The following is a 20825-nucleotide window of genomic DNA, read 5'->3' as shown; positions in this document are numbered from 1 at the left end:
TTTTAAAGTTTCAAATTTGTTCTGTCTCCTTTCCGTATGATATGAACTTTAGTTGTGACTTTTGAGTACCAACAAATTACACCTTGTTGGAAGACGGGCGCTAGCCCACACGACCAAGGAAGGCCCACATATCTAAGAGTATTATAAGATAGGCCACACGAACAAGGAAGGCCCACATGATGGGCCCAAGCACATAAGAAGTAGATCGAGCTGACATCCTTATCACATAATTTGGAAGATCAAGAAAGACTCACAAAGATAACTACAAGCTGGTTGGAAGATCAAGAAGGACTCACAAAGATAACCACACGCTGCCATCTTTATCTTATGGTCACATCATAGAAGAGTTCTAGTTTGAGTTATGTTTGTCTTCTATTTATATTGAGTTATTTAATTATGCTAAAGCTTATCTTTAAGTGTTAGAGTTTGGGACAATGTTATGATCCCTAACCATGGATCTAGTAACTCGGCGAGGTAGTTGAGGATCCAGCATGTTAAGAGGGTTTCTGATCACTGTAATGAATAAAGGACTGTCTTTTACCTTGTTGTAGTCATGTTGCTCGAAAAGGAGTGCCCTTTTCTTAATTCTAGATGCAACCAAAGAATTAATGGGACTGTTTGAGACCCAGAGAATGAACCCCTATTTGAGGTTCACGTCAAGAAGTAGGGTTTCTCTTCCATACAACTACTGATCACGTATGTAAAAGAAATAGTTCCCTAACCCTTCTACACTTGGAAAAGAGTTCAAAATTACCTCCTTGAAATGCAAGCCAATCCACCAATCCGAACTCCTCTTCCTAGGTAGGGTTAACGCAAAACCCTCTCCCTTTCTGCTATGCCGTGAAAAAGATAAGCTCAGAAAAGAGTGATTAACTCCCATCCTCCTTCCTATCATGAGCAGTCTAGATACCCACCTAATTCATAATGAAAACCATGCAAGATCACATCAAGAACAACCCTTGGAGCTCGTCAAGGGGACCTCCCAACCCTAGAGCTCGTCAAGGAGAACTCCTAATCCTGTTTAACCTAATTCCTGACTTGCTTTCTTTTATTTCCTTACCCCTTAAATAGGGTTGTTGATGTCATAAGTGTTTAGGGCTAGACATACCAATTATACCCCTACGTCCAAGCTCATTACATAATTAATGAAAAATTAAACTGAAAGCAATATAAATAATGAAAGTTAAACTAGTTGACTCGGTAAGTCATTGTCTCCTCCTCTGGGTGACTCGGTGTGCTATTGAGTCCACAACATCTGCCTCCCCATGGAGAAACAGCTTGTCCTCAAACTCGTAAGTTGGGGTAGACTTGTTTGAAGGTGTCTAATTGCTCCCAAGTAGTGGCTTCCGGGTCTGTAGCTGTCCACTGAACAAGAACCTCCCACTGATCATCAAGCAAACGTGGGCGTAACACCACGTAGGGTGTCAGAATGACATGTCCATTGTCCACTGGAGGAAGGAACGGAGGGGAAGTAGGCGGCGACCCCTTGTGTGGTTTCAGCAGTGAGACATGAAACACATCATGTAGCTTTGTCATGGCTGGTAGTTGTAGTTGATAGGCCACCTGCCCCACGCGCCGAATAATGGCGAAAAGCCCAAAGAACTTGGGGGAGAGCTTATGGTGCGACAACCCCACCATGGACTGCTGCCGGTATGGTCGTAGGTGAAACCAAACATAGTCCCCTACCTCATAAGAGACATCATGGTGTCCCTTGTTGTAGGCACTCGACATGCGATCCTGAGCCCGTTGTGGATGGTCTGTAATAGTCTGTAAAACCTGATCTCGAGCCATGAGCGCCTCATCAATGGCATTCACGCTAGTGGAGCCTCTAGTATAAGAGAGAAGCCATGGAGGATCCCTCCCTTAAAGAACCCTGAAAGGAGAGGATTGCAAAGACGAGTGGAATGAAGTATTGTAACAATATTCAGCCCATGGTAGCCACTGAACCCATTGCTTCGGTTGATCTCCAACAAAGCACAGTAGATATATTTCGATGGTGCGATTTACTACCTCGGTTTGGCCATCTGTCTGAGGATGATATGCGGAGGAAAACTTCAATTTTGTGTCACTCAAACGAAAAAGTTCCCTCCAAAAAGTGCTAGTGAATACCACATCCCGATCACTGACAATAGATTCTAGGATGCCATGTAATCGGACAATATGCACAAGAAAAGTTTGGGCCACCCGAGTTGCTGTGTATGGATGATCCATTGGAATGAAATGGCCATACTTGGAGAACCGATCAACCACCATGAATAAAACTGATTTCCTGCCTGAAAGAGGAAGACCGTCAACAAAGTCCATCAAAATATCGGCCCATACCTGAATGGGGAGGGCGAGAGGCTGTAGAAGACCCACTGGACTCAAATGCTCGGTTTTGCTACATTGACAAACCTAACAAGCTGAATTGGCCTGAATATGTTGCAATGTTTTCTTGAGACCCTCATGTGTAGTATCATGATAAGCCGAGAAAATGACTGGAATCAAATCCAACGTGGGCGAAAGGTAAATTCGTCGTTTATAACAAATGAGTGAATCTTGTATGGACTACTTAGAATCCATCTTCCCATCTGTAATCATTTTGTACAGTTCTTGTAGTTCTGGCAAAGTGACGTATGCAACGTGCACCATGTCTAGGATGAGGAAACGGGGTTGGCTGACTGCATAGATGAGCTGTTGGTGTTCAAAATGCCTAGACAAAGCATCTGCTGCCCCGCATGGTACTCAACCAAGAAATCAAAGCCCATCAACTTACTGATCCAATGTTGCTATGGTGAAGTCGTGAGGCACTGCTCAAGTAAGAACTTGAGACTATAATGATCAGTACGGATGAGAAAAGCACGACCCAATAGGTAAGGCCTCCAGTGTTGGACCACCTTGGCCAACCCGATTAACTCCCGTTCATACACAGCCAATTTGTGATAGCGAGCTGCCAACTGCCAAATGAAACAAGCAATGGGATGTGAGTGTTGTAAGACAGCTCCAATGCCCCCACCGAAAGTGTCGCACTCCACCACAAATAAGTCATCAAAATTTGGAAGATGTAAAATAGGTGTAGATGCGAGAGCAGCTTTGAGCACCTCAAAGGCCTGTGTTGCCTCCTCATTCCAACGAAAGGAATTCTTCTTGAGGAGGTTTGTCAAAGGTGCTGCCAAAGGACCGTAATTCCGAATAAATTTTTGATAATAGCCTGTTAAACCCAAGAATCCGCCCAAAGCTGAGCAAGACTGATGTTGTGGCCACTCCCAAATGACCTGAATCTTTTCGGGATCCACAGTGACCCCCTCATGTGATATAATGTGGCCAAGTTAAGCAACATGAGATGCCGCCAAGGAAAATTTTGATTTCTTCAAATAGAGCTGATGTGCTCGTAATAATTCAAACACAACCCTCAAATGTGCTAAATGTTCTTCTCTGGACGTGCTATATATGAGTATATCATAAAAAAACAAGGACGGATTTTCGAAAGTAAGTGCTAAATACCTCATTCATCAGCACCTGAAAAGTCGAGGGTGCATTTGATAACCCGAATGGCATGACCACAAATTCGAAACGACTGTGATGTGTGCAAAATGTTGTCTTCTCAATGTCTGAAGGGTGCATGCGAAGTTGATGATATCTAGAACGTAAGTCCAATTTGGTTAAAATCCACAACCCATGTAACTCATCTAGGAGCTCCTCACTACTGGAATCGGGAACTTATCCTTCACTGTTTGAGCATTTAATTCTTGATAATCGATACAAAAATGCCATGTGCCATCATGTTTCTTCACGAGAAAAATGGGAGAAGATAACGGGGACCTGCTGGTAAAAATAAGGCCATGTTGTAACATCGCTTGGCATTGTCTTTCAATCTCGTCTTTCTAGAGGTGAGGATATCGATACGGTAGAACAACCACCACATCATACCCTGATTTCAAACAGATCCGGTGATCATAGTGCCTCAATGGAGGGAGCCCTGAAGGCTCACAAAAGAGGTCAAAGAACTCATCAATAAGAGCATCAAGAGTGTTGTCCGGAGTGTCCTGAGCCGTCTTAGAATGAATGTGATGTTGCTTGTCCACTTGGTTTCCCTGTAGGAGTACTTGGCTACCGCGCAATACAAAAACCATTGTTAAAGCAGAGAAGTCTCACATAATGGGTCCCAATGTTTGTAACCATTTAATTCCCAACACCAAATCAAAATTGGCCAGATGAATGACAAAAAAATCAGCATGAAATAAAGAAGTACCAATAGAAAAATTTATTGCCTTGCTGATCCCTTAGCTAGGAACCTTCTCCCTATTGGCCACTGAGATTGTGGTTGTCGGATGAGGAAGAATTTGTAACTGCAGATGTTGAGCCATAGTTAAGCTAAGTGTTGAATTTAGGACTCCTTTTCCATAATCATGAGCAAAATAAAGAAGAAAGAAAAAGAGAGATAAGGAGAGAAAATCTCTTGGGTGGAGCAGAAAAAATTAAAAGGGAAAGGATGAGATACTCCAAGCAAGGAGAGGGAGAGAGAACAAACTCAGGATTTAATGTGTTGCTTGCTTAATTCTGAATTACAACCTCTCTATTTATAGGAGAGGAGGAGGTAGAGTCCTCATACAAGTTGTCATTCAATTCTAATTACATTCTAACTCTAACTCTTCAATATAACTAATTCTCAATATAAGTAAGTCTATTCAAACTAGAACTCCTAGAAGACTAATTGGAGTAGAACTAGGAGTTCTTTATTATCCACGTGAATATAAGGGATAAGCCAGCTCGTGGCCTTATCCTAGTGGGCCCTCATGATTCTCCAGCGCACCTTGATAATAGTGCCAGCTTGTGAGATCTTGTGGGCCCCACTTGATCTTCAAGTCTTCTAAATCAACTCAGCTTGTGCTTCTTGATTCCTTTACTCGTGCTTGCTTTGGGAGAGGACTCTTCTTGGTGTCCCAAGTCCTCTAGGATTCTTCTTGATGACCTACGTCCTCGTGGGCCCCACATTGTAACACTTTCCCTAAAGCTAGGGGTGAAAAGACGTCATAAACACCAAGCTTGTTGCATATGGTAGACATAATCTAGTGAGTGACTGGTTTGGTGAGGATGTCTGCAACTTGATTTTGTGACGAGATGTGCTTCAAGGATAAGAGACCAGCTTGGAATTTTTCTCGTATAAAGTGGCAATCGACCTCTATGTGCTTTGTCCTCTCATGGAAGACTGGATTTGATGCAATATGTATTTCTACTTGGTTATCACAGTATAGGTCCATTGGAGCTTCGTTATAAAATCCCAATTCAATAAGAAGGGACATTATCCATAAAAATTCACTTACAGTGTGTGCCATGGTTTTGTATTTTGCTTATGCACTTGACCGTGCTACTACATTTTTTTTCTTTTCCATATCACGAGATTTCCTCCAACCATCGTGCAAAAACCAGAAGTAGATTTTCTATCATCTAGGGATCCAGCCCAATCTGCATCCACGAATCCCTCAATGTTGAAGTAACCATGTTTTTTTATAGAGCAACCCACTTCCAGGAGCCCCTTTCAGATAACGTAGTATCCTCTCAAGTGCTTGCCAATGACTAAGTTGTGGCATGTGCATGTACTGACTTACCACACTTACTGCATATGAAATGTCTGGCCTCGTTACACTTAGGCAAATAAGTCGTCCCACTAACCTTTGATATTTGACAACATCAAAATCTTCTCCAGTGCCTCCACATAATTTTGTATTTGCATCCATTGGACCATTGGTGTCTACCGGTTTGCATCCCATCATACCTGTTTCTTATAGTAGATCAAGTGTGTATTTTCTTTGGGATAGAATAATCCCATGTCTGGATTGTAAGACCTCAATCCCCAAAAAGTATTTAAGTAATCCAAGATCCTTCATCTTGAATTCAGCACATATTCTTTCTTTTATTTTTTGAATGCCCTCAGAAACACTCCCAGTTAAAATAATATCATCAACATAAATGGCTAGAATCACCTTACCTCTTGCTGTGTTCTCAATAAAGACTGACTGGTCGGCAGAGCATTTGTAAAAACCTGCCCATATGATGGCTTGACTAAATTTCTCAAACCATGCCCTTGGGGATTGCTTTAGCTCATATAGATATTTTTAAAGGCAACATACAGACTCCCCCTCAACCACATATCTAGGTGGTTGTTGCACATAAATCTCTTCTTTGATATCACCATTGAGAAATGTGTTTTTAACATCCAGTTGATATATGGGCCAAGAAGAATTAGTTGCTAGGGATAATAATATAACGGAGGTCATTTTTGCCATTGGAGAGAATGTCTCATCATAATCAATGCCATAGCATTGAGTGTAGCCTTTTGCAACAAGTCGAGCCATCAGTCGTGCAATGGTCCCATCCGGATTATGTTTTACTGTATAAACCCACTTTCAACCAACAGGTTTTTTATCTATAGGTAGTGGAACGAGAGACCATGTGTGATTATCATTAAGGGCCTTCATCTCTTCATCCATTACTGCCTTCCACCCTGGATGTTGTAGAGCCTCTTGATATGTCTGTGGAATAGATATGGAGGAAATAGAAGAAAGAAACTGACAACATAGAGGTGAGAGGCGATGATGAGACATAAAATTGGAGATAGGATGAGAAGTAGAAGGTTGAGTGCATGAACGAGGTTCTTTTCTTATAGCAATAGGACGAGAATCAAATTTAGGACCAAAAATGACTTGTGATGGACTTACCTTTGGTGGATCCAACAACTCAGCAAGTGTGGTATCGGCCACTGTCTTTGGGGGATGAACAATCTCTGTATCATGAGGCACAACTGGTGAAGGAGAACTTGGTACTGATGACATACCAGGTGGAGCACTATCAGAATAATATGAGGAGTCTTCAAAGAATGTTACATCCCTGGACACAAATAAATGTTGCAAAGAAGGACGATAACAAACATAACCATTTTGTGTTGGAGAGTATCCCAAAAAGATAAACTTTATAGATTTAGGGTCAAGTTTGTAGTGTCTAGGTAAAGTATAATGAACAAAACATTGACAACTGAATATTTTCAATGGTAATGCAAACGGATCATCATGTGGTAAAATTTTAGAGTAGGGGGATTTATTCCCAAGAACAGTAGATGGTAGACAATTTATAAGAAAACACATTGTAAGGACAGCATGAGCCCAATAAAAATATGGAACTTTCATGGCATATAATAGACCTCGAGCTACCTCAAGAATATAACGAGTTTTCCATTCGGCTACACCGTTTTGTTGAGGAGTGTAGGCACATGATGTCTGATGGATAATGCTATTTTCTTGACAAAAGGAGTCACGGTCTTTTGAAATATACACTTTGGTATTATCAGACCAGAGAATTTTTATCTTCTGAACAATTTGTGTGAGTACCATCACATAAAAAGATTTAAAAATAGATGGTATCTTAGAACACTCCTTAAAAATAAACAACCAAGTTGTGTGAGTGAAATCATCAATAAAAGTGATAAAATATTTGGCTTCAGAAATATGAGAGACACTCAAAGGCCCCCAAACATCAATATGAATCAATGAAAAAGAAATGTTACTTTGACTTCTAGACGAGGTGAGTATGTACTGCTTTGATGTTTAATTAACTCACATACCTAACAAATGAATTTTGACCTTATCTTAAGAGATGGAAACATATGATGAAGAGATTGTATGGAAGGATATCCCAACTAATTGTGCCATAATCGTGTCTCATTCTCAGTAGTAGACACCATATTGACTTTTGGCACATCCAAGTAGTAGAGGCCCCCTTGTTCATGGCCTCCTCCAATCACCTGCTTTGTTATAAGATCCTGAAAAACACATGAAGTAGGTGTGAAGGTAACCGAGCAATTAAAATATTTTGTAAGCTGACTCACAGAGAGCAAGTTTAAAGGAAAGGAAGGAACAAAAAGAATATAATTGAGCGGAAGTGATAGGGTGACAAAAGTGGAATCTTTTCCTTGGACTTTTGTTTGAGAACTGTCAGCTATGGTAACAAACTTGTGTGAAAGACTCAGAGATAAATAATGTAATAAATTTTTGTTACCTGTAAGGTGCTAGGAGGCTCCTGAATCAATTATCCAGGATGAAGAGGAGGCAGAGAGCATACCTGAAGCAGTAGTGGCAGTAGTAGTGGCAGAGGGCAAGGAGAAGACCCTAGCATGGTCTTTATTTTCTGAAATAATTCATACTCTTCATCAGTAATAATTTTCTGTACAGCTAGTGTTGAGGGATGGTCTGCTTGCGCATCACTAATGAGGGCTTGATTAGCCCTTGTTGATTCTGACTTGTCATTAGCCTTATAGCATATGTCTTTATAGTGGCCATATCTACCACTCTGAGTGCATGCCATATAACGGCACTGGTCTATATGTGGCCCCAAAATTTACAATGAGTACATTTAATATCATCTGTTCTGCAAGCACAATAGGGTCTATGCAGTGTATTAGGGCTTGAATATAGTTTAGTACGTGTCTCCCAAATATGTTTAGCAATTTCAAGATGAATAAAATTACTAGAGACATGTGCTTCCATGCTATTTATCAGCCAACCAATTACCAAAGTATCATTCTTCAGCCATTTCATATAAAAAATATCATCTTCATCAATAGGTGGTCCTCGGGTAGTGAGGTGACCAAGTAGGTCTTTGGTTAAGAGAAACCTCCTAACCGAGGTGAACTAACTCATAAAATTTGATACCCCACATAAGGTTATGGTGGTTTTTTTCAGTATATCACCTTTTATATTCATATTCTCATCAGCCATGATAGGCTTCTTCTTCAAAAAACTTCAAATAATACCACCTAGTAGCACTTCTCCAATCAACTCGGTATATGTAAATATAGCATCAATGCTAAATATTTTTTTTTCCAGAAAACCACTCATAAGAGGCTCAATAGAAATCTTCTATTATCAGGTAAATCTAATCCCACAAAAAAAAAATCAATAATCTGAGTATGGACTGGTCTTGGCAAACAGAATTTTCAAACAGATAAAATTGTTTTAATAGCTCCTTTTGGATAGAGGGCATGCATAATCATAACATAATAATATAAAAGTATTCACATATTCATCCTTGAATCATCATCTAAAACCAAGAACCAGTAGCATAAAAAAAAAATTTTGAACACTTATCTCTTGGCTAGTGTTCTTCCTTCATAAAAGCCTTCTTTGAGTGGTGTTGATCATCACTTCTCTAGAGCATTCGTTTCTCGAGGGATCCTAAATATGTTGCTCTGATACCGTGTTAAATTTAGGACCCCTTTTATATAATCATGAGCAAAATAAAGAAGAAATAAAAAGAGAGAAAAAAGGAGAAAAGCTCTTGGGTAGAGCAGAAAAAATTAAAAGGGAAAGGATGAGTTGCGCCAAGCAAGGAGAGAAAGAGAGAGAACAAACTCGGGATTGAATGTGTTGCTTGATTAATTCCGAATTACAACCTCTCTATTTATAGGAAAGGAGGAGGTACTGTCCTCATACAAGTTTTCATTCAATCCTAATTACATTCTAACTCTAACTCTTCAATATAAGTAAGTCTATTCAAACTAGAACTCCTAGAAGACTAATTGGAGTAGAACTAGGAGTTCTTTATTATCCACGTGAATATAAGGGATAAGCCAGCTCATGGTGTTATCCTAGTGGGCCCCTCATGATTCTCCAGTGCACCTTGATAATTGTGCCAGCTCGTGAGATCTTGTGGGCCCCACTTGATCTTCAAGTCTTCTAAATCACCACAGCTTGTGCTTCTTGATTCCTTTACTCGAGCTTGCTTTGGGAGAGGACTCTTCTTGGTGTCCCAAGTCCTCTAGAATTCTTCTTGATGACCTAGGTCCTCATGCTGGGTCCCACCAGTTCGAGTACCATGGTGGGGCCCACATTGTAACACTAAGAATATTGTTGGTACTTCCCAAATCCACTAGTCCCACGAGTTCTCGATTGAAGACCTGAACTTTGACTTGCATAGTTTTGGGTGATTTCTGCCTAATAATGGCATGCAAGGATATTTTCGGTGGTTCTTCCTCTATCATATCTTCTGTAGCATCTGGATCATCGACTTTATCCACTTCAAGCCAAAACAACCTTTTGCACTGATGACCTGCCTGATACTGTTCATCACCGTTGTAACATAGATTTTTAGACCTCCTTTTCGCCATCTTAGCACTTGCCAATTTTTTTATATATTGAGGTGGAGAATTACTAGATCTCGTATCCCCTATCATAGTATTACTCGGAGTGTGTCTCGGAGGAGGTGCTACTGACTGAACCCCTTGAGGATAATTGTTCCTTCCTTGCCATGTGGAGGAAGTGCTCCATTCCCTTGGCCATGGTGGTCATCTGTGTTGGACTTTCTGTCAAAGTTCTAATGCTCGGGCAATATTCATAGCTCTGGCTAAGTCAACAGGTGCATAGATCTCCACCTCTAGCCATAACGGCTCAGTAAAACCTGCTATAAATAATGCTACCTGTTGATCCACCCGTACCATACTGCTTGCTCTTGCTAGTTTTTCCTGGAACTATTTTTGATATAGCTCCACTGAGCAAGTTTGGCGTAACAGAACCAAATACCCCAAAGGGTTGCTGTAAGCTGGAGGACCAAAACGGAGAGTGCATAATTCCTTAAACTCATCCCATTCTACCAATAATTTATCCACCTCAACCTGCTAATTGCAGAGTTGTACTTCCACCAGTAAGTGGAAAGCAACCAACTGCTCTCTATCATAAGTTGTTGTTCTTTGATGATTAAAAAAAATTTCGCACTTATACAACCAAATCAAAGGATCTTCTGACCCATTAAAAGTAGGTAAATCAAGTTTAGTATACCTGGGTACGGTGCCTCCCCCCAGGTTGAAGTGTTCTTGTTGGCCAGGAAAGCTAGTGCACCCAACAACCTCATCCCCCTCTCTGTTATGCGAGTGGTCCTCTCCTCTTTGTCTCGGAATTGTGCTCCTTCCAGTCGTTAGCCCAATTGTTAGGCTATCTGTCCTTCCATTCAATCTCTCCATATCACGATTAATTTTTTCCATGAATTGAAACAATTTTCTATCATTCTCTGTCTGACCTCTGAACAGCAACTCCTTTAATTCATTATTGTTGATCTCCGTCGTGTTACCCTACTCTGACACCAAATTGTTATGATCCCTAGCCATGGATCTAGTAACTTAGCGAGGTAGTTGGGGATCCAGCACGTTAAGAGGGTTTCCCATCCCTATGGTGGACGAGTTTCTAGATGAGTTACACGGTGACACTATATTTACCAAGCTGGACCTGAAGTCTGGCTATCATCATATCCCCGTTCATCCTTCATATGTGGAGAAAACAGCGTTCCGCATGCACCACGATCATTTCGAGTTCCTCGTGATGCCCTTTGTTCTCTCCAATGCGCCTTCCACATTCCAGGCCCTCATTAATGAGGTATTTTCCTCTCTCTTGAGGAAATATGTTTTGGTATTTTTTGATGATATATTGGTGTCTAGCAAAAATTGGGACGAGCATCTTCAGCACCTTCACCAGGTATTTACTCTTCTCTACTCCCATCATTTGGTTTTAAATAAGTCCAAATGTTCTATGGGCACCTTCAAAGTGGCATACTTGGGCCACATTAGTTCAGCAGTTGGGGTGAAGGTTGACCGGAGTAAGATTTAGGCCGTCACAGTTTGGCCTCCTTCCACCTCCATTATAGTGTTAAGGGAATTTTTGGGCCTCGTTGGGTATTACAGGTAATTTATCCTCAGCTATGGCCAAATTGCAGCACCGTTCAACAACCTACCCAAAAAAAATGCATTCACCTGGTTCGAGACAGTGGCTCATACCTTTTAGCAGTCGAAAGAGGCCTTATCATCAGCGCCGGTTTTGCAGCTACCAGACTTTGATGAGTTATTTGTGGTGGAATGTCATGCTTCGAGTGGCGGTATCAGTGCAGTGTTACACCAACAAGGACACCCGATCGCTTATTTCAACTGCCAGCTTGGCCAACACCATCACAAGTTAGCAGCTTATGAGAGGGAATGGATCGGTTTAGCTAAGGCAATATGGGGGTGCCCATTTCTTATGCGCACCGATCATTGCAGCCTCAAGTATCTCCTTGAGCAGCGCCTCACCACCTACCCTCAGCAGCACTGGTCAAGTAAACTGATGTGGTTTGACTTTACCGTGGAGTATAAACCTAGAAGTTTGAATGTGGGGGCCGATGCTTTATCACGTTGAGACATTCCAGAGCCGCAATAACATGCTATCACTCAACCCAGAGCTCTCTTGTTGGATTCTATTAGGGAGGAGACATAACAGTATCCAAAACTTATTGCATTATATCATGAGATTCAGTAAGGGAGATCAAAAAAACATTGGACGGTCCAGGATTGTCTTATCCTATTCAAAAACCGGATTTTTCTACACCACACGTCACCATTTATTCACAGCATTATAGCCTCTTTTCATGACAGTACACATGAGGGCTAACAAAATACATATTTTCGGATAAGTCGGGAACTTTATTGGGATGCCATGCTCAGTGAGGTGCACACTCACCTCCAGGAGGCCCAGCATACTATGAAATTATATTATGATAAGAAACACCGAGAAGTATTCTTTTCTCCAGGAGATTATGTATGGCTGCGTCTCCAACATTACCGACAGCTGTCACTGACAACCTCCAAATGCCACAAGCTCTCTCCAAAGTATTATGGTCCCTTTTAGGTAATGGACCGCATTGGCACAGTCGCCTACCGCTTGTAGCTTCCGCTAGATGCAAAGATCCACAATGTGTTTCACGTCTCCCAACTGAAGGCCTTACAGGGTGACTCTCCCTTGTTGCACACCCCTCTGCCCCCACTACATGAGGGACATGTCCTTTCTAATCCAGTGCAGGTGTTGTAGGCTCATCACATTCAGGGCGATTGGGAGATACTAGTGCAGTGGGCTGATGCTGACCCCAGTGACACTACATGGGAGCCCTTAACAACTTTCAATGCCCTATACCCCTCTTTCGAGCTTGAGGACAAGCTCTTTCTCCAGGAGGGGGGGTGATGTTATGGACTCCATAGCATCACGAGTTATCAATAGGCGTAGGAATGAAATTATGTTAATTTTATTTTAATGTAATTTCATTTGGTTTGGTTTGGTTTAGATGTAATATGTCATGAACCAGTTGACCCATGGGTCTAACTTGTATCTCCGTCCTCAACCCTATTTATGGAGATGTCAAGGTGAATGAAAGGAAGCATTGAGAAAATTAGAATTAAATAGGTCGGATTCTCCCTCGGAGGTCTAGGTCGGATTATCCCTCTAAGGTCCAGGTCGAGCTTCCTTCAAAGCTCAATCATTCCATTCCGAATTCCACCATTCCACGTTCCAGAAACAAGAATCCTCTTCTAGCGTCAAGATTCAATATGGAGGGAAGAGAGGAAAGAAGGGTGACTTGATCCATGGTTCGGGAAGATCCTAACACTTTATTCTATGCCATGAAAGAGACAGGGTCCTTCTTCAGCTCAGAAAAGAGTGATTAACTCCCTTCCTCCTTCCTATCACGAGCAGTCTAGATACCCACCGAATTCACAATGAAAACCATGCAAGATAACGACAAGAACAACCCTTGGAGCTCATCAAGGGGACCTCCCAACCTTGGAGCTCATCAAGGAGAACTCCCAATCCTGTTTAACCTAATTCAAGACTTGTTTTCTCCTATTTCTTTACCCCTTAAATAGGGTATTTGGCATCATAAGTGTTTAGGGCTAGACATACCAATTATACCCCTACATCCAAGCTCATTACATAATTAATGAAAATTTAAACTAAAAGCAATATAAATAATGAAAGTTAAACTAGTTGACTCGGTGAGTCATTGTCTTCTCCTCTGGGTAATTCGGTGTGCTATTGAATCCACAACAGACAAATGCAGTTTTATTGTAATTGGACTCTATTACCTTCCTCTTTTATAAAAAGAGGTTCATGTACTCTGATTATAATAAGTTAATGAAGTCAATGAAGTATTTGTCTTTTCTATAAATTTAACATGGTATCAGAGCGGGTTTTATGAGTTGACTTGGTCAACCCACAGAGATAATGAGTTCCTTTCTCTAAACCCTAAACCCTAAGTCTAGGTTCGTATTTTTTTCTTTTTAGTCCCTACACGCTTTAGTTTTATTTGCGTTTTCACCTCTATACTGAGATTTTAATATTTCATATTATATATTGAAGGAAATATATTAGAATCTACTTTCCAAAAAAACTTTTTTTTTTCAAATCAGAGTTATCTACAAAGAGAAATCGATATTTGAAGCAGCAAAGGTCAGATTGCAAAAGTGGTTCGAGCAGCAGTAGAAAGATTCAATTTCCAAGGTATTTTATGCTATCAAGAACGAGACTTTATATGAAGAATTGTATATAAAAAGAAAGATATGTAAGTCTATTTTGTTACCTTTTCAACTAATTCTCTATATAAATTTTTTATAAGGACATATTGATATTGTAAGAGTCAATGGTCTTGCTGGCAAAAGGAGAAACAATACTTAGTTCTTCCAGATGACAGAGACCAAAATCTATCGGATTATTTATCTTCCTATAATTATATCGATGGTATATTATACTTATATGAAAGGTATTTAAGTATAGTTTCAAAATGAGAAAGTTTCATGTCATTTTGATCTATATTTAAAGATATATTCGCATTGGAAGAATCAAAGGTCATATTGGTATTTTGTTGCATTGAAAAATCCGAATTTAAGCCCATTGTTTTGTGTAACTGTTTGAGTTTCTATATCAGAAAATATCTCACTTCTCCCTAGTTTAAGGGATTATTACTGCATATTTGTTATTTGGGCTTATTGCTGCATCTATGATATTTGGTTCAAGCTGGGATTACTGCCATTACCTCCCAGCTTGAGGGGGAGAAGTAGAAGAAGTACAAGAAAGAGTTATTTTATTCCATATGTTGTGGATAATTTTATGTGACCAAAATATTCAAGAAAGGGGGAGCACAAAAGATGAAGATTCTGCAGCTGAGAAAAAATATTTATACCTGATTATGATTATTTCATTGGTCCTTCTACAAGGTGTTATGCACGCAATAACATTATTAAGAGTCTAATTAATTTTTTTATTTAATTTACTTTATTTTATTTCAGTTAAATAATTAATAGCCATAGGGGCATTTTTTTAATATTTTATCTACATGGGTATTTTTATAATATTTTATCTTGAACCTTGTAAGGGTGAACCCTATTTAAGGGGTAAGAGTAATGAGAAAAAACAAGCATTGATTTAGCGTAAACATGGGTGTGTGTTCTCCTAAAAGAACCTAGGGTTTTCAAACTTCCCTTTGATTGATTTTCTTCTTTCTCTTCTTCCTCCCTACGAATCCATGTGTCAGATCAGGGACCATAACAACTTGGTATCAGAGTTGCGTAACATGGGGAATTCCAACAATGGGGAGTTAGAGTTCCTGATCAAAGGGTTGAAGGCACACGGAGAGGCACAGGTAGAAAAAGAGAGAAGGTTTATGTAAATCGTGCAGAAGTTGGAACAATTGCCAATTCTTAAAAAGAAACTCGACATACTCGAAAGAGAAATACAAATGGCGGCAATGCATGAAGGGGTCGCAGTTGAGAAATATTTTGCCCATGACATAGGGAGAAAGGTCGTGGAGCAAAATTGTCTAGCAAATGATATCTGAGATGGGAAGACAGGCCACGGGCCAGAGAAGTTAAAAATTTCCCAAGCAGGGAAATCATCGTCCACGACGTCCTACTGTTCACCATCCAAAGTCGTTGTGGACGATTTGGGTGTGACCTCAAATTCGAAATTGAGAACCATGAAAATCTCCGAGAAGTAAGCAAAAAAAATCAAAATCAAACCACTCCTACTCACGGCAAGCAAAACTCCTTCCCGAATAGGAGCAGGAAAAATTTCCGGCGACCCTTCTGAACAGGAAATGTTTCTGAGATACAACTCTCATGGGAAGGGCTGATTTGGGTTCGGCATCAACAACCCCCTTCTCATGGGAACCAGAACACCTCTCAGACCATGAGACAGAAAATCCCCAAGTGGAGAAGCCACGATGTCCCCCAGTTCACCATCTGAGAAAGAGGAGGCTCTGTCGGCTCTGTCGGACAAAATTTCGGTGGGATTTGGCTTCCGGACACCAACTCTCACTCTCAATCTACCTCTCGACAAAATAGAGGGAACCCAAATTCCAAAATCGACCTAAAATTTGCATTCAATCTTTTGAAAAGATAGGAGAATTCATGCAGCTGTTTGATGAAATGTCTGCAATACGAGATGAAATATTTTTGGGGATTCCGGGAAGGGAAGAAAAAATTCAATGGGTGTTGTTTTATTTTTCTACTGCTAAGAGCAACAGCATTGTTATGGTCCCTACCCATGGATCTAGTAACTCGGTGAAGAAGAAAATAACCTCCTTTCCTTACCAGTTCTCGGTAGGATTGAAAAGGAGTTTCCTTTTCTTAGTCTTCTTGGTTAAAAGAATACTTCTCTTGTTGTTCTTGGCCAGGAAGGGCTAAACCCGTTTTGCTGCTCACATCTAAGAGGGGTGGGACCCTCTAGAAAGGTTGCTGCTGTCCACGTAGAAGAGATTAGGACTTCCTAACCCTCCCTTACTCGGTTAGAGGCTAAAGCTGCCTCTTTTAGATGTGCTACTCGATTAGGGACTCAAGACTTCCCTTTTCTTGCTCGGGTTGAAGGAGAATTATTCCCTCTTGCTGTTGTAAACGTGGAAGAGGCTAAAGCCCCTCCTTGAACTTAGAAAATAGAAACTCAAGTCCCTCTCCCATATCTTGGGTAATCTCAATGCAAACCAGAATTCAAATAGAGAAGAAATAAAAATCAAATCAAGAGAACCATACCTGGAGCTCATCAAGGAGACCTCCAAACCCTAGAGCTCTTCAAGGAGAACTCCAAGCCCTGTTTAACCTAATTCAATACTTGCCTTTTATCTATTTCTCTACCCTCTAAATAGGGTTTGACATCATAAGTGTTTTAGGGCTAAAACTGACAATTGTCCCCCTGCATCCTTGTTCGTTACATAATTAATGAAAAAATATACTTAAAGCAATATAAAATATGAAAATTAAAAGTAACAAACTCAGTGAGTCATAGCCGCCTTCTTTGGCTGACTTGGTGTGCAATTGAGCCCTAAACATCTGCGCCCCCCCCCCCCCCCCCCCCTATGGAGAAAGAGCTTGTTCTCAAGCTCGTAAGTTGGGTAGACCTGTTGGAAGTTGGCTAGCTACTCCCATGTCGCATCTTCTTTTTTTATGTCTTTCCACTGTAGAAGAATCTCCCAATGGTCATTAATCTGACAGGCCCGCAATACCATAGCTGGAGTAAGAATAACTTTTCCATTGTCCACCGAAGGAAGAGACGGAATTGCCGATGGCAATGGACCCTTAAAGGGTTTAAGTAATGAAATATGGAACAAATCAAGAAGTTTAGCCATTCCAGGAAGTTTCAATTGATAGGCTACTGGCCCAATGCGCCGAATAATAGCGAAAGGCTCAAAGTATTTTGGGGAGAGTTTATGACATTATTGGCCAGCTAGGGAGTGTTGACGGTACGGATGGAGTCATAACCAGACGTAATCACCTTCCCTATATTCGATATCCCGATGTCCCTTGTCATAGAAGTCCTTCATATGAACTTGTGCTTTGAGGAGGTGATCCGAAATAATCTGTAGCACCTGGTCCCACTCCATAAGTGCCTGATCGATAGAGTCCACATGGGTGGAGCCCTGAGTATACGGTAGAAGCCGAGGCGGATCTCTGCCATAGAGAACGCTGAAGGGAGTAGATTGTAAAACTGTGTGGAAGGAGGTGTTGTAACAATATTCCGGCCACGGTATCCATTGCACCCAGGTTTTTGGATGATCGCCCACAAGACATTGGAGATACTTTCCATAGTGCATTTAATGACCTCTGTTTGTCCATCTGTTTGAGGATGATATGATGATGAGAACTTCAACTTGGCGCCGCAGAGACGAAACAGTTCATGCCAAAAAATGATGGTAAAAACCACATCCCGATCATTGACAATAGATTCTGGAATATCATGTAAATGAACAATATGCTCGAGAAATATTTGTGTGACTCTGGATGCTACATATGGGTGAGCCATGGATATGAAGTGAGCATATTTGGAGAATCGATCCACCACCACAAATAATATCGACTTGTCGGAATATAGTGGAAGACCTTTGACGAAGTCCATAGAAATATCTGCCCATACCTATGTAGGAAGTGCCAAAGGTTGCAGGAGACCCACTAGACTTAAGTGTTCGGCCTTGTTACGTTGACACACCTGACAAGATGTTACATATGTTGTGATAGAGGTCTTCATACACTGCCAATAGAAATCCGCTCGCATGCAATGCAAGGTTTTCTGGAGGCCTTCATGAGTACTATCATGGTATGCTGAGATGATGGCTGAAACTAAATCTGAAGTGTGTAGGATATATAAGACGAGCGATAATAAATAAGAGAGTCCTGAATAGTCCATCTAGAATCCATGGCCCCCTCTGTGATTTCCTTCCTCATATTGAGAAGAACCGGATTGCTGGCATTTTCCTCCTGCACCAAGTCTAATAGAAGAAAATGAGGTTGGTTGATAGCATATAGAAGTGGTGGGTTCTCCAACCGTCGAGACAAGGCATCGACCGCCTTGTTTAATCTACCAGCGCAGTATTCCATAGTAAAGTTGAATCCCAGCAATTTACTTATCTAGTGTTGTTGAGGAGAAGTCGTGAGGCACTGCTCCAGTAAATATTTGAGGCTGCAATGATCAGTCTGAATAAGAAATGCACGACCCCATAAATATAGGCGCCAATGTTGTACCACTTTGGCCAACCCGATTAACTCCCGTTCATATGGTAGCAATTTGTGATGTCTTACTGCTGGCTGTCGGCTGAAATATGCAATAGGGTGAAAGTGTTGTTGTAGAATGGTCCCAATGCCCCCACCTGAGGCGTCAAACTCAACCTCAAATAACTCCTCAAAATTGGGAAGTTGCAGAACTAGTGCGGAAGACAAAGCTAATTTGAGATCTGAAAAGGACTAGGTAGCCTGCTCATTCCAAATAAAGGAATTTTTCTTAAGGAGATTTGTCAATGGTGCAACAATCAGTCCATATTTTTTGATAAATTTTATGTAATAACCTGCCAATCAAAAAAACCCTTGCAAAGCCGAGGTATTCATAGGTTGTGGCCAATCTGCAATAGCTTAAATTTTCGCGGAATCAACTATGACTCCATCATGTGAAATAATATGGCCTAGATAGGCCACATGTGATATCACATATGAGCATTTTGATTTCTTTATATATAATTGATGGGCACATAACAATTCAAATATCAACCATAAATACTCTAAATGTTGATCTCTAGACTGACTGTAAATGAGTATGTCATCAAAGAAATCAAGTAAAAAGTTGTGTAGATAGATGTGGAATACCTCGTTCATTAATGCCTGGAATGTGGATGGGGCGTTGGATAGCCAAAATGAAATTACAACAAATTCAAAGTGGCCATGATAAGTGCGAAAAGCCATTTTCTCTATGTTTTCTAGGTGCATATGAACCTAATGATATCCCGAGCGTAGGTCCAATTTGGTGAATATATGAGAACCGTGCAATTCATCTAAAAGCTCCTCCACCACCGGAATAGGGAACTTATCTTTCACAGTTTGGGTATTCAATTCCCGATAATCAACACAAAAATGCCATGTCCCATCATGTTTTTTTATAAGTAGGACTGGTGATGAGAATGGGGAACGACAGCTGGGAATAAGACCTTGCTATAGCATTGCTTGGCACTGTCGTTCAATTTCGTCTTTTTGGAGATGTGGGTACCGATAAGGTCGAATGACAACCACTTCTGATCCCTGTTTTAAACATATCCGTTGGTTACAGTGCCTCAAGGGAGGCGCCCCAAGGGCTCTTGGAAAAATTCTGAGAATTCATCCAGAAGATTATCTATATTGCAGTCTAGATTATCCTGTGAGTGAATCATATGAATATGATGTTGCTTGTCCATGTGACTGCCCTGTAATAGTACTTGTTGTCTACTCAATGCAAAACTCATAGTTAAAGCAGTAAAATCCCATAAAATAGGGACGAGTGTTAGCAGCCATTAAATACCCAAAACCATATCAAACCCAGCTAGAGGTATGACAAAAAATTCAGAATGAAAAGAAAGTCTTACTGATTGAGAACTTAACTTTTTTGCTGATGCCATAGCTAGGAACTTTTTCTCCATTGGCAACCGAAACATTTGTTGTTGAGTGTGGAAGTATATGTAGTTGAAGGTGTTGAGAAACTATCCAACTGAGAAAATTATGTGTACTTCCCGAATCCACAAGGTTGACAAGGACCTGGTCCATTAGTTGAGTACGGACTGCATCATTTTGGTGGATTTTTGTCCTGTAATAGCATGTAGAGATATTTCTTGTGAATCCTCTTCAGTAGTATCAATCTGTAGTGGTTCTTTGATATCATCTGTGAATTCATCGACCTCTAACCAGAAAAACCGTTTACACCGATGGCATGCCCTGTATGTTTCATCACAATTGTAACATAAGTTCTTTGCTCTTGACTCAGCCATCTCTCCACTAATTAATTTCTGAATAAACTGGGTGGGTTGGTTGCTGGGCCATGTATCTGTTGTAGGATTAATACTAGGATAATTTATGAATTGTTGCTCTGCCTGAGAAGCTAGTTGAGTATTAGTGTTGAGCTTCCCTTGCCAGCTAGTGGAAGTGTTCTGGTCCCCTTGCCAAGTTGGCCTCCTGTTTTGTAGTTTTTGGCGAAGTTCCAGTGCGCGAGCTAGATTCATTGCTTGAG

General features: G+C 40.8%; 1 protein-coding gene across 1 annotated transcript; it reads right to left on the bottom strand.

Moving 5' to 3' along the window:
• Positions 1-1284: 1284 nt before the first annotated feature.
• Positions 1285-1791, bottom strand: LOC137946279 (uncharacterized). The gene has a single exon (XM_068792515.1). It carries the CDS (start codon positions 1789-1791, stop codon positions 1285-1287), a length of 507 nt encoding a protein of 168 aa, XP_068648616.1.
• Between the last annotated feature and the right edge of the window lie 19034 nt (positions 1792-20825).

The sequence above is a fragment of the Aristolochia californica genome, unplaced genomic scaffold (assembly GCF_029961685.1).
Source record: "Aristolochia californica isolate CCGP_79_NKW_82.1479 unplaced genomic scaffold, dmAriCali1.0.hap1 SCAF_1, whole genome shotgun sequence".
Classification (NCBI taxonomy): Eukaryota; Viridiplantae; Streptophyta; class Magnoliopsida; order Piperales; family Aristolochiaceae; genus Aristolochia; species Aristolochia californica.
Note: the sequence above shows the minus strand (reverse complement) of the source record. Positions and strands in the feature narration are given on the sequence as shown.